The 15517-nt window shown below is 43.8% G+C and overlaps 1 protein-coding gene across 1 annotated transcript in view; it reads left to right on the top strand.

Annotated features, from left to right (window-relative positions):
- PPP2R3A (protein phosphatase 2 regulatory subunit B''alpha) overlaps positions 1-15517 on the top strand; it is a 1495967-nt gene that overhangs the window by 371308 nt on the left and 1109142 nt on the right. Inside the window, 2 exon segments of the mRNA XM_030217215.1 lie at positions 11433-11536; positions 11832-11934. Of these exon segments, the coding sequence (XP_030073075.1) occupies positions 11433-11536; positions 11832-11934 (207 nt within the window).

Below are 15517 nucleotides of genomic sequence, written 5' to 3' on the forward strand. Positions count from 1 at the left end.
TCTGGCCAAACATCATTTGCCATGTATAGTTATGTAGTCCAGTTCTCCTCTACCTTCTCCTCCCCCCCTTGTTCTCTCTGTGCGTTCCTGTCTATATCTCAATTCTATCGGCCACTGTGGTTAACAGTTCAATAGGTGGCTCCTAGCCGCTGGAGTAAGAGTCTCCCAAAGGGGACCCCAGCAGGTCTGGAAGTGCTTCCCAGTTGCCGATTCCCAATTTACCACTCTCATCCACTCTAAGCGCATCAATGATAACATCTTTCCTCTCCATATCTGCCGCGTGGGTGGTCTGGAAGAAATCCATTCTGCCAGTATGGTTTGTTTAGCAATTATGACAGTCTTACACACAAACTCCGCCATCCCTTTAGGGCTGGGTCTCACCAACCCAGGTTGGCCAACCAGCATTCCCACATCGTATCTCCAGGTAGACTTCCACATCTTCGATACATCTGAGATGACACCCCTCCAAAAACTCTCCACCATTTTACAGCTCCAGAACATGTGGCCGAGCGTTGCTCCATCGTGGCCACATTTCGGGCAATCGCCCCAGGAAGACACTCCCAAATGGAATGCCCGCCGTGGAGCCACATGTAGGCACAACGCAAATTTGTATTGTAATTCCCAGTGGTTTGCCGCTCTGGATGAGCCTCGGATAGACAGTATGTGCGCTTTAAGTTGCGCAGCTGTTATTGGTTCGGACAGATCCGCGCTCCACTGCTGCGCCAACTTGGTGTAGTTTAATTCCACCTTCGTATCTCGTATGTGTCTATGGTGGAAGGTGAGTGGCACCTCTTGCTGTGCATCCAATGAGAATGCCATGGAGAGCTCCTCCTGCACGTCCTCCTCCAGGGGTTCCCACCCCAGAGAACCTATGTAATGTTTTAGCTGCATATAATAGAATTCTTCAGAATTTCGTAATCCATATTTCTGTTGTAGCTCTGAGAAGGTCTTGATCCGGCCCTCCCCGGTAAGCACATGCATCAGGTAGATCAGTCCTTTGGTTTCCCACTTTTGAAACACTGTGTATATCCGGCCAGGGTCAACGTTCATATTTTCACAGATGGACAAAAATGGAGTTATCCGTGTTGAGAATTTGTGTAGTCGGCACACCCAGCACCACACTGCTTTTGCCGTGGTCATTAGTACATAAGTAGTGCCATACTGGGAAAGACCAAAGGTCCATCTAGCCCAGCATCCTGTCACCGACAGTGGCCAATCCAGGTCAAGGGCACCTGGCACGCTCCCCAAACGTAAAAACATTCCAGACAAGTTATACCTAAAAATGAGGAATTTTTCCAGTCCATTTAATAGCGGTCTATGGACTTGTCCTTTAGGAATCTATCTAACCCCTTTTTAAACTCCGTCAAGCTAACCGCCCGTACCACGTTCTCCGGCAATGAATTCCAGAGTCTAATTACACGTTGGGTGAAGAAAAATTTTCTCCGATTCGTTTTAAATTTACCACACTGTAGCTTCAACTCATGCCCTCTAGTCCTAGTATTTTTGGATAGCGTGAACAGTCGCTTCACATCCACCCGATCCATTCCACTCATTATTTTATACACTTCTATCATATCTCCCCTCAGCCGTCTCTTCTCCAAGCTGAAAAGCCCTAGCCTTCTCAGCCTCTCTTCATAGGAAAGTCGTCCCATCCCCACTATCATTTTCGTCGCCCTTCGCTGTACCTTTTCCAATTCTACTATATCTTTTTTGAGATACGGAGACCAGTACTGAACACAATACTCCAGGTGCGGTCGCACCATGGAGCGATACAACGGCATTATAACATCCGCACACCTGGACTCCATACCCTTCCTAATAACACCCAACATTCTATTCGCTTTCCTAGCCGCAGCAGCACACTGAGCAGAAGGTTTCAGCGTATCATCGACGACGACACCCAGATCCCTTTCTTGATCCGTAACTCCTAACGCGGAACCTTGCAAGACGTAGCTATAATTCGGGTTCCTCTTACCCACATGCATCACTTTGCACTTGTCAACATTGAACTTCATCTGCCACTTGCACGCCCATTCTCCCAGTCTCGCAAGGTCCTCCTGTAATCGTTCACATTCCTCCTGCGACTTGACGACCCTGAATAATTTTGTGTCATCAGCGAATTTAATTACCTCACTAGTTATTCCCATCTCTAGGTCATTTATAAAAACATTAAAAAGCAACGGACCCAGCACAGACCCCTGCGGGACCCCACTAACTACCCTCCTCCACTGAGAATACTGGCCACGCAATCCTACTCTCTGCTTCCTATCTTTCAACCAGTTCTTAATCCATAATAATACCCTACCTCCGATTCCATGACTCTGCAATTTCTTCAGGAGTCTTTCGTGCGGCACTTTGTCAAACGCCTTCTGAAAATCCAGATATACAATATCAACCGGCTCCCCATTGTCCACATGTTTGCTTACCCCCTCAAAAAAATGCATTAGATTGGTGAGGCAAGACTTCCCTTCACTAAATCCGTGCTGACTTTGTCTCATCAGTCCATGTTTTTGTATATGCTCTGCAATTTTATTCTTAATAATAGCCTCCACCATCTTGCCCGGCACCGACGTCAGACTCACCGGTCTATAATTTCCCGGATCTCCTCTGGAACCTTTCTTAAAAATCGGAGTAACATTGGCTACCCTCCAGTCTTCCGGTATTACACTCGATTTTAGGGACAGATTGCATATTTCTAACAGTAGCTCCGCAAGTTCATTTTTTAGTTCTATTAATACTCTGGGATGAATACCATCAGGTCCCGGTGATTTACTACTCTTCAGCTTGCTGAACTGACCCATTACATCCTCCAAGGTTACAGAGAATTTGTTTAGTTTCTCCGACTCCCCGCTTCAAATATTCTTTCCGGCACCGGTGTCCCCCCCAAATCCTCCTCGGTGAAGACCGAAGCAAAGAATTCATTTAATTTCTCCGCTACGGCTTTGTCCTCCTTGATCGCCCCTTTAACACCATTTTCGTCCAGCGGCCCAACCGACTCTTTGGCCGGTTTCCTGCTTTTAATGTATCTCAAAAAGTTTTTACTATGTATTTTTGCTTCCAACGCTAATTTCTTCTCAAAGTCCTTTTTTGCCCTCCTTATCTCCGCTTTGCATTTGGCTTGGCATTCCTTATGATCTATCCTGTTACTTTCAGTTGGTTCTCTTCTCCACTTTCTGAAGGATTGTTTTTTGGCTCTAATGATTTCCTTTATCTTACTGTTTAGCCACGCCGGCTGACGTTTAGTCTTTTTTCCCTTTTTTCTAATACGTGGAATATATTTGTCCTGAACCTCCAGGATGGTGTTTTTAAACAGCATCCACGCCTGATGCAAGTTTTTTACTCTGCGAGCTGCTCCTTTCAGTCTTTTTTCACCATTTTTCTCATTTTGTCGTAATCACCTTTTCTATAGTTAAACGCTAGCGTACTTGATTTCCTAGTTTCACTTCCTTCAATGCCAATATCAAAACCGATCATATTATGATCACTGTTATCAAGCGGGCCCTCGTATCGTTACCCCCTGCACTAGATCATGAGCACCACTAAGGACTAAGTCTAGTATTTTTCCTTCTCTTGTCGGCTCCTGAACTAGCTGTTCCATGAAGCTGTCCTTGATTTCATCAAGAAATCTTATGTCCCTTGCGTGTACAGATGTTACATTAACCCAGTCTATATGCGGGTAATTGAAATCCCCCATTATTATTGTGTTGCCCAGTTTGTTTGCGTCCCTGATTTCCTTTAACATTTCCGCATCCGTCTGTTCGTCCTGGCCAGGCGGACGGTAGTACACTCCTATCACTATCCTTTTCCCCTTTGCACATGGAATTTCAATCCACAGTGATTCCAAGGAGTGTTTTGCTTCCTGCAGAATTTTCAATCTATTTGATTCAAGGCTCTCGTTAATATACAATGCTACCCCTCCACCAATCCGATTCACCCTATCACTACGATATAATTTGTACCCCGGTATGACAGTGTCCCACTGGTTATCCTCCTTCCACCAGGTCTCAGAGATGCCTATTATATCTAATTTTTCATTTAGTGCAATATATTCTAACTCCCCCATCTTATTTCTTAGGCTCCTGGCATTCGCATATAGACATTTCAAACTATGTTTGTTGTTCCTAAGTACATCATGCTTAGTACTTGACAGTATTAATTGGCAATCTTTTGTCTGATTTTTATTGTTATTTAAAGATACCCGATCTACTACAATCTCTTTTGCAACCTCACTATCAGGATACTCTATCTTCCCTGTTATGGTGATATCTTTGAAAGATACCTTATCCCGAACCATGCTCTTTTGAGCGACTGTCGGCCTTCCCCCCATTTCTAGTTTAAAAGCTGCTCTATCTCCTTCTTAAACTTAGATAGTTTTAGTATTGCTGGGATCTGTGCTCCCCCCGTGTGCAGATAATTGGTGAAGTGCACTTTGGGTTCTATCCGCAACTCCAAATCTGTGTTAGAAAATTCCTTTGTACCTCGGAACCAGGGGCGTAGCTACAGGTGGGCCTAGGTGGGCCCAGGCCCGCCCACCCAAATTGCAGCAGCAGCAGCACAGCACAACGACGGGGACGGCACCCGCACGCACCCGCTGTGGCTCAGCTGATCAGGCTCCGACGGGCCGGAATCCAGCCCGATTTCGCTCGCTCAGGCCTGCCCCCGGCCCACCACCACCCAAGCACACACTGCTGCAGTTTGCAGCAGCGGCAGCCTAGCGCTAGCGTACCACGTCGTTGCGGGCAGCCGGGCACCCGCTCAGGTCTCCAGGGCAGGCTCCGCCTCCGACAACATCATCCCGTCGGGCCGGCGCCTACCTTCGGCTTCGGGAATGCACTTGGCTTGCAGGGCCACGTAGGCAGCGCGTCGTAGTTTCCCATCATCCATTCCATAATGACTGGACGACATGCGCACGTGCACTCAGCCTGGCCCTGCCTGGACGTGGGAATTGGCTTGGGAAGGAAGTTCGAGGAGAGATCATTCCAGAATTGAGTTCCAGGCTCCAGCAGTGTCTCCACTCTCCAATCCATAACTTTACTGCCAAGGTAAGCAGCAGCAGCTGCAAGCAGCCCAGCCCAGCCCAGCCCAGCCCAGCAGCAGCCAGCAGGACAGGTAATAAAATTGTAAATGCTTTTTTTTTTCATCATAATCTTTTGCCCTGCAGTGAAGAGCCCACCCCGAAGCCCACCACCATGACCTGCCAACATTTTGATTATTCTTTTTTGTAATCAAAATGATGGCTGTGGTCTGGTAGTGTGGTTCTGGATGGGTGGGGGGTGTAGATGTGCCGGTGCCTAGGGCAATGAAGAGCCCATCCCCACCAATAAATTTTTATCTGTCTATCTATCTATCTATCTATCTATCTATCTATCTATAGTGCCCACCCATATTAGCGCTGGGCCCACCCAAAATCTCAGGTGTGGCTACGCCACTGCTCGGAACCAGTCATTTATATGGTGCATTCCACATGCCACCGACATCTGCCACACACTGAGTACTCCCAATCCGCCATACTCCACCAGAGCAGTCAGTATCGTCATTGGCAGGTGCGCTTCCTTCCCCCGCCAGAAGAATCGCTGTAACAGCTTGTCTAGTTTTTTCTCGTCTGCCCGGTTCAAATATAAGGGCAACGTTTGGAAAATGTACAACCATTTTGGTACAATGCACATATTGTACAGCGCTATTCTTCCTAGTAGTGTTATAGGCAGGGAGCCCCACATACTCAATCTCTCCTCTGTTTCTGTTAACAACCACTCCACATTTTCTTTGTAAAGCCTGGTCAAATCAGCTGTAATCTTTACTCCCAGATATTTGATGGGATCTAGTGTTCAGGTTAGTTCTTGGGGGCCCTTCCATTTCCCCAACCCGTCGGCTACAATTGGGAGGATATAGGACTTAGTATAATTTAGTTTGAACCCCGATAGTTCTCCAAAACTCTCTATCTCCGCTAACACCTGCTCTAGTGATTCAGCTGGTTCCTTTATAGTAAGGAGAAGGTCATCGGCGTAGGCTAGCACCTTTATATTACAACCCCCCACTTCCACCCCCTGTATCTCTCTTTTCTCCTTCAGTACTCTCAATAGGGGCTCCACTGCTAGCACAAACAGTAGTGGGGAGAGTGGACATCCCTGCCTCGTACCCTTGTTAATCGGAAATTCTTCCTCCTTCTTCCTGTTAATTATTACACTAGCTCTGGGGTCCTTATACAATGTTTTCACTGCTCTCAGGAACCACCCAGATATGCCCATTGTAGACATTACCTGAAATAAGTATGTCCAACCCACCTGGTCAAACGCCTTTTCGGCGTCCAAGCTTATGATCCACACAGGGACCCCCCTTGTCTGGCATGTCGCCATGGCCAACAGTAACTTCCTCACATTGTGTACCGCTCTCCGCTTCCTTATAAATCCCACCTGCTCCGGGCCAACTAAATCTGGTAAGCATTGTGCCAACCGCTCTGCTAGTATTTTCGCCAGTAACTTTACCTCCACATTTAATAAGGATATCGGCCTATATGATCCCGGTCTATCCAATGGCTTACCCACTTTTGGGATTAAGGTTATATAGGCCCTGTTAGCGTAATCAGGAAACTTGCCTTCCTCCAACACCTCTTCAAAGTAATTAAGCAAGTGCACCAGTGTCTTGGGGTGTAACAACTTATAATATTCCCCCGACATACCATCCGGGCCAGGGGCAGATCTCAGTTTTAATGTTTTAACTGCTTTCTGCAGTTCTTCCATAGTTAAAGGTGTGTTCACGCATTCAGCCTGTTGCTGGTTTACTTTTGGCAAATCAGCTTTGTGTAAATAATTTGGTACAGTTGCCCCCTGTGGATTGTTATGACTTTTGTGTAGAGCGGTAAAGTATTCTGTGAAGATTTGGCCAATCTTTTTATAATCATTTGTCAGTTTATTTTGGGAGTCCCTCAACGTGGCCACTGTTCTTGACCCTCCCCAATCCTTTATCACTTTTGCTAATAGGCGCCCTGTGTGGTTCCCATACTGTATCTATGGAGCTTATATTTATAATATAATGTGGATCTAATTTCTATTTCATGAAGCATGGAGTTCAAAGTTATCTGCACTGAGTTCAAATTATCTAAGTTCGCCCTGGTTGGCTTGGGCCTTCTTAAGGTGAGCCTCCAACAATAAAATTCCCGCTGCCCTTTGCTTTTTTCGTTTACTACAGTAGGCTATGATGTCTCCTCTCAAAACTGCTTTAGATGCGTCCCAAAATAAAACCGGTTGTGGTAGAGCGTGTGCACCATTATATCTAGTGTATTCTTCCCATTTGCTATTTATAAAAAATTTAAATTTATTGTCATTGTATAAATAAGCTGGGAACCTCCATCCTTTCTCTTCTCCGCCTCCCTGCAGCTCCAGGTCCACCCACACTGCTGCACTCCGGGCCAATCTCCGCCCCCTTCAGGCAGGAGAATGTCGCCCTGTCTGTTAAAATGTAATCTAGTCTCGTTTGAGTGCCATGTGCCCTTGATCTATGTGTGTATGTGTGAGAGGGCGGGATGCGGCTGAAGGAAAGTCACCAGAGACTACCTCTGACTGTGAATCACTGCAGGCTGCAGGAATCCAAGGAGGTTGGATAAAAACAGGAGACAGGCTACTGCATCCATGTTGTCATTCTTTATTGCTGGTAGCATTTTTATTTAATTTCACTTATATTTTTAAACATGCTGGCTTGTGCAGCATACAGATGTACACAGAGGAAGTATAATATTATAAAAATGCACTTAATACTGTTTGCATCATTGTATTTCCAGTTTTGAACTGCATTAGGGGCTTATAGCCCATTTAGTTATGCTTAAACAAATGAGAGATCTGCATGAAAGAAAATATATTTTTTAATTATGTTGACTTATGAAAACCACTTGTCCCTGAAACATGCTCAAAACAGAATAATCCATTTGTACAAAAAAGATTAGGTGAAGATGTGATTCCATGTGCCCCAAATGAAAGGAGAGTTTAATTTTACTTCTAATCTTTTTTTAATACCAGCTTCCCAAGGCAGATTACAACAACAGTTAAGATGAACCCATGAGTAAACAGGATATCCTCCTTGAAATTTGGCCATGTATTACTGTTTGAAGTTGTTTTACTGATACTCAGTTTTTATTTCATGATATTTATATCTACATATGGGAAGCTTTCAAATAAATTAAAAAGCTTTCGAATAAGTAAAAAAAAAATTATTTTGTCCTCCACCTTTTAAGACACTGCCTATCCAACTGGTACAGCTTTTGACTTTTTACAGATGGACCACACAGATAACTCGGGGGACCCCCCCCCCCCCCCCCACCACTCTTTTTTCACTGTCGGGCTATTTTCAGCGCTCACTCGAAAAAAACTTTTGCATGCAGCAGGTCACTCCTTAGAGGAAACACTGGTGGAGAGAGGAGGGAAAGAGATGCCAGATGAAAGGAAAGGGGGGAGAAGAGGGAGAACGATGCAATGCTAGACAACAGGGGAAGATGAAGGGGGGGGGGGGTGAATAGAGGAGGGAGAGCAATGCAATGCCAGACCACAGTGGAAGGGAAAAGGGGGGTGGAGAGAGGAAGGGAGAGAGATGCCAGACCACAGGGGAAGGGGGGAAGGGGGTGGAGAGAGGAGGGACAGCGATTCCGAACCAAAGAGGAACGGGGAAGCGAGAGCAAGGATGAAGAGTTGGGGAAGTGAAGGGGCGGAAGTTGGACCCACCAGGGGGAGGGGAGAGAGAAATGTAGGATGCATGAGGGAGGGGAGACTGGGAAAAAGCTGGATCTGGGGAGGCGGAGAACAAGATGCAGTACTATGTGGCAAGTGAGAGAAGAGGGAGAGATGCTGGCCCTGGAGTGGGAGTGCAGGGAGAAAGAAGGGAGAGCAACATGGGAACAGAGGGGGGAGGGATGGGGACACAGAGGGCAGATGCAGAGCATGGGGGAATAGGGACAGGGACACAGAGGGGAGGTTATAGACAGGAGAGATAAGGAGCCAGAGGGAATGATGGTGGACATGAAGAGAGAAAAAAGTCAAATAGGAGATACTGGAAAGCAGAAGATGGATATGGATGAGAATGGGGGATTGGGAACAGAGAGAGGAGAGATAAAGATTGAGAGAGGGGTAGATTCTTGAATGCATCATGTAAAATGGAGAGAGGTGTACACAGGCTGGATGGAAGGGAAAGAAGGGGCAGACAGTTGATGGAAGGGGCAGAGAAAGCAGGCAGATGCTGGATGGAAGGGAGAGAGCAAGGGCAGATGCTGGATGGAAAGGAGAGAGGAAAGGAGAGGAAAGCAAAAACCAGAGACTGTTGTTTCTACCTTTGTTGTCTAAGGTAATCAATAGAAATCAAAATAAAACATGGAAAAGAAAATAAGATGATACCTTTTTTATTGGACATAACTTAATACATGTCTTGATTAGCTTTCGAAGGTTGCCCTTCTTCGTCAGATCGGAAATAAGCAAATGTGGTAGCAGATAATATATATAAGAGAAACATCAAAGCATTATTTAGGGTGGGGGTATGTATAGGGACATCAAAGCATTTCATTGATATTCTAATAGGATGGTGTGGGAAGGTGAGAGGAGGGTGATAAACATAAAGTTGTATTTCTCTGTTTATCACCCTCCTCTCACCTTCCCACACCATCCTGTTAGAATATCAATGAAATGCTTTGATGTTCCCATACATACCCCCAATCTCCCGCTCTGTCAAACTGTCAAAGTAATGCTTTGATGTTTCTCTTATATATACTATCTGCTACCACATTTGCTTATTTCCGATCTAACGAAGAAGGGCAACCTTCAAAAGCTAATCAAGAAATGTATTAAGTTATGTCCAATAAAAAAGGTATCATCTTATTTTCTTTTCCATGTTTTATTTTGTTTGATTTCTATTGATAACCTTTAAGAGTGGACTAACACGGCTACCACACACCTCTCTACTTGTCTAAGGTAGAAACTATATATATATAGGATAAAGTAGTATTGTAGCTGTGGTAATATAAAATGAAAATATGGTGATTTTTTTATTGGACTAATTTTAATATATTTTTGACTAACTTTCATAGACCAAACCCCATCCTCAGGTAAGGACAGGATACCATAACAGCAGTATACTGTACTGATCTGAGGAAGGAGGTTTTGGCCTCTGAAAGTTAATTGAAAAATGTATTTGTCCAATAAAATGGTATTCTCTTATTTTTCATTTTTGCTTTATTTCTGTTTGTTAATTTGTAAAGCAGTGATTGGTACATGACAGTTTTATTTTCAAGTTTACATCTGTTATCTTTATATTAGTATTTTGCACAGTGCTAGGGGACATGCATCACTGTTACTGTGGTGTTGCATTGAATGCAGAATCTGGCTTTTTAGGGGTTCAGTTTAATTTTTGTCTACATATTTCTATTTTTAGTTTGTGGTTACTTATTCTGTACTGGGTGAGGGTGTATCTGTGTTCTACGTTTGTGAAAAATATATGGTTTTCTGTTGGCAGGATCATGTTTACTAACCTGGCTTGTTTAGTTTTACCATGGGTGTTCTGATGTTCTAGTGCTCACTGCAGTGTTTAAGATGCTGCCTTTTCCTAGGTACACCCTTGTTGTGTGACTCGTGGATTATTACTAAATAATTTTTTCATATAGAGAGGGGTGTTAAAAAAATGATCGGCCTCGGGTGTCAAATACGCTAGGTATTCCACTGCCCTTATATATGTCTCAATTGCACTTGCTCCCTTGGCTGCCTGTTATGATGCTTCATTGTATTATACAAACGGCGTGTTATGTTATTTGAATTTTATAATATGTGCCTTTATAAGTTGTTTCATTTGGTATTGTATTGACAACATGAGAGGCATGTCTATGTTATATGAATGTTTCTCCATGTTGCCTATTATGGTATCATTTCATATTTACTGACATTTATAATTTTTCTGTTATATGATTGTTCGACAGTGCTGTTAAATGCTTATTTTTCCAGTTCTGGTCTCATTAGCCCTTTTACTAGGATTCAATTTACTATCTCCAAGTTTATCTCATTGATTGTATTTATGCTTATATTTGGTCATTTTATTATTGTTATGCTGTTAACAAAATTGTGAGCTTTCTAAAAATAATTTTATTGGTTTTCTGAAAAAAAGAAATCATAGAAATTAATAATAAACTCTACATTCTGCATCATAACTCCACAGTACAGTGCATCACCTGCCTTTGTATATGGTGAAGAAAATAGAAAAATGCTGAAAGCATCATGGGATGGCTTTTTGATGAGAATCGTATAGGAAAGAGTAAGAAGAGAGGGTGTGCAGAGGAAGATAAAAACAAAAGATCATATATGGAGTTTAGGCTCGATATTTCAATTTTGTGATCAATAGTTTGGGAGGTGGAGGGGGGAGGATTCTGGGGTACTCTGTTCTTATTACATTTTACTTTGGTTTGTTTTCAGGCCTGTGGCTGCCCTTTATATTGGAAAGCCCCTATGTTCAATGCAGCAGGAGGAGAGAGGACAGGATTTGTCTCTGTACATTCATTCGTAGGCATTTGGAGAAAGTGAGTATGCAGAATTCAGTGTCACTATGGGGATAGTGCAATGGGAAGTAGAGAATCATGAAACCATTGTTCTCTGGGTAACCTATTTCTTCATATTCTTGAAATGATGCTCCAGTATTCAGCCAGTACAGAAGTGAATGGTGCGTTGGGCCCAGCTTATGTGTTGTATATCCAGCATAGACCTACAGGATACTATATGCTCTATACCTGCATGAGTCATTCTGCACAGCAGCAAATGCTAAATCCTCTCTCTGTCTGTCTGTCTGTCTGTCTGTCTGTCTCTCTCTCTCTCAAGAGTATTGCAGATATGTCATGATGATGCTTCCAGATTTCTTTTCCTTTTGGCCAAGCCAGATAGCAACTGCTTGGAGCAGGAAGACTTCATCCCTCTTCTACAGGTACAGTGTTACTCCATCTCCTTCTTGCCCCCTTGCAAGTAGAGCTTTGTTTTATCCCCAGCACAGCTTGATGTTATATCTTTCCTACATAGTCTCACTTCATCTGTTTGTTGGAAGTACAGTTGCACACGTGCAGGGAAGTTCTGTAAATTATGCACTGTTACATGCTAATTACTTGCATAATTTAGTAGAATAATGGTATATGTGCATATACATGCTTAAACACTAAATGCCCCCTAATTCTGTGCATATTTCACAGGTGGGTTGAGTCTGGAATGAGTCTGGAAAGAGTACTATAAGTTATATGCATTTCTTTGTCACCTAAGCACATACACATACACCAGTTCTATGGCTGACATAAGTGCTTGTGCCTAACTTGTAGGCATCCCTAGTACTCTATAATAGAAGCAGGCAACTATTTTCCTTTATAGAACTGGCTTCTACCAGGAGCCCAGTTATAGAATTGCCCCCCTTGAGTATAATATTATAAGAGGGGCACCTAGTACATGACTATTTAATAAAAGCAACAAGTATGCTTATATGCCTTGCAGTCCTATCTGTGCCTCAGAGACAGGAGTTGCTTTCTGGAGGACTGGGGGGGTTAGACCCTCGAGTAAATCTTGACTTCCCCAGGCAGAACTCCAGGCAAGAAAAAAACTCTGGCTACTAAATAAGTATTAGATTCAATGAATGTTTATTCAGAGAAGCCAATATAAAGAAGCTAATAAGCAATTAGTCAGATATTAAAGAAAATAAAGACCCCAATAGAGTATAACATGTAGCAAATAAACAGAGTTTTCCCTGGGAGCTGTCAATATGTCCACCTACTGGTGTAGACACACTGAGGCCCCCCATCCTTAGTTCTATTTCCCCTTATATACATTCTCTTTCCTTCTTCTTCCTTCCTACTTAATGAATATGCATCTTTCCAGAACATTCTATTCCTTTTATGGCAAAAATCCAGTTCCAGCTTCTGACAGTTTAAAATCTGTCATATAAAGCATGCGTTTTCATTTGATATGAGTTGACCTAATGTTCTTGGTATGCACAGTCATCCTACTAGCCCCCTCCACCCTTTGGTTTACCCTACAGTTTTGCCCACACCCCCTTACTTCTCCCTCTGATTGTTTATCTGGATACAGCAGGCGTCCTTAGTCATAGGAGTCTCTGGCTCTTAGTTTGCTGACCAGCAACTTATCACAAGTTAGCATAGGTCAGACCACAGCCCAAGAAAGGTATTTAAGAAAAAGCACATTTATACCTCTTTTGCAACTCGTCTGCTCCCAGCTTAAGAAAAGCAAAAATAGCTTATACTGTATTAAAATAATAAACTAGAAATATAGAGGGTTTGCATCTTACTGTGGCCTCTGTAATATACATCTCCCCTCTTGTGAGGCCTCAAACTAAGCAGAGGGCCCACACTATGACTAGGTTCTTCAGGCTTTAGAGGCCTCATTAGAGAAGTAAGTGATGGACCCCAAAGCAAATTATAGTCTGTATCTACCCTTAGAAGGGAACATACTGTATCCAAGATGGCGACCTGAACGGACGCTAAGACGGAGCTCCGCCGGAGACCGAGTTCTAAATAGAACTGCCCCGTCAAAACCACGATCTGAATCCCACATTGCCTTCGGAGAGGCGGAATACCTCTCTAGGCAAGATCAGTATCCCCGGAGAGCGGTGATCGGACGGAGTTAACCAACGGAGCCCAGGGAGACTAGGTAACCGCGTGAAACTCTTGACAAAACTGATTCGGCGAGTCCACGATTTAAGTTCCTGTTGGAATCGGAGAGGCGGAATACCTCCCCAGGCAGAATTGATATCCCGGAAACGGTGATCGGAACCTGCCAGAGCCCCGGGAGATTGAGAACCGCGCGAAGACTGACCTCCATTGATGCGGCCCACACCTGGGAGGCCCAAATACGAACCGGAACGGTTCAGCCTATCCCCATAGTGCCGCACTGCCCTTGAGCCGAACAGGCTCCAAATCACAACGTGAAGCACCACGAGGCGGACCGAACGCTGCCCACGCCTGACCCAGATAATTCGCCGCAACCCAAAGCGCCAGGGGAAGAACCAATACAATATTGGTGGCAAGAAGCCCTACTAAAGCACAGAACGACGACCACACTCCCATCCGAGAAGCGAACGACGTTGGATCACCCACAGAGAACACCATGAGGGTTAAAGAACGCGGCCCACGACCGACCCTACAGATCTGCTAGGCCAAATCACCGTGCACCTCAGCGCCAGGAGAAGAGCTGACAGAACCAAGGTGGAAGATTTTAATAATTCCAGCTTGCACTGAAATTACTTGCACTCTCTACTGCTGCACATCTCTGCCCAGATGGGACCTCAGGGGTTTTCAGCGGGTCTACTTGTCTGCTGACCTACACCTGCATCTTCCTGCTTTGCAGTATGCTGTAAGACTTTTTTTTTTCCTTTTTTCCTTTCTTTCTTCTAATGTCTACAGGGCACAATCATTGACTTACTGTTCTACTTTATTACTGAATCGATACTTGACTATATTAGTGTCCCGTTTGATTACTCTAATTTAATGAATGTCTAACTCACTCTCTAATAACAATCCAACAACACACTGCTTGGCTTTGCTGCAGGATTCGATGCATGCTAAATAACTATTTGAGACACCTTGTTAGATCAGTAGTCCTCTATACCGCCTAACGATAATACTGTACTACTTATACTGCATTGCGTATACTGTTTACACTGTGCACTGCTTACTGCTTAAGTTGTACTGCTTATACTGCACTACTCATATTGTACTGTGTATACTGTAATGCCCAGTGTTTAAGTTGTACTGTTCACACTGCACTGCTATACTGTACTGCTTATAACATACTGCCCATACTGTACTGCACTGCTCATACTGTAATGCTTATACTGCACTGCCTATACAGACTGCATATTACCATACTGCTTACGGCAGCACTCTCTATAGTGATGAACTATAGCAATACGGTAATGACTACTATTATAATGATGTCTGATGTGCTCTCCAACCTCTACCCTCTAAACAATGAAGCAAGATCTTTAATGCACTTTAATTGCTGATTAGGCATCTCTTAGAATAATATTACATTTTAACTATAACTCAAAGGTCGACTAACACTACATCCTGAACCTAACTAAATAAGTAACACTGATATGAACACCAGCAAATTACTATTCATAATTACCTACTGTCTCTCCCTAACTCATCACACACCCACAAACCTGATTATAGACAACACCTCCCCCAAAATTCACAAACCACTCACACAACCCATACACAACATGACCATCCAAAACATCAAACAATTGCACGAAAAACCTACTAGCCACGATCACCATCAACAGAAAGGAATGAAAGGACTTAACAAACGTATACATCAAGAAGACAGACAACTGATTAAAATTACCACTACCTCAAACCCAATTGAACACCACCAACAAATACAAATAGGATACATCAATGCCAGATCGCCAGTCAATAAAACCATGACACTAACCGACTGGATCACAGATGATCTTCTCGACTTCCTTCTTATCAGCGAAACTTGAATCCTTGGCCCCAAAGATC

Source organism: Microcaecilia unicolor, chromosome 10 (genome assembly GCF_901765095.1).
Source record: "Microcaecilia unicolor chromosome 10, aMicUni1.1, whole genome shotgun sequence".
NCBI classification, from domain to species: Eukaryota; Metazoa; Chordata; class Amphibia; order Gymnophiona; family Siphonopidae; genus Microcaecilia; species Microcaecilia unicolor.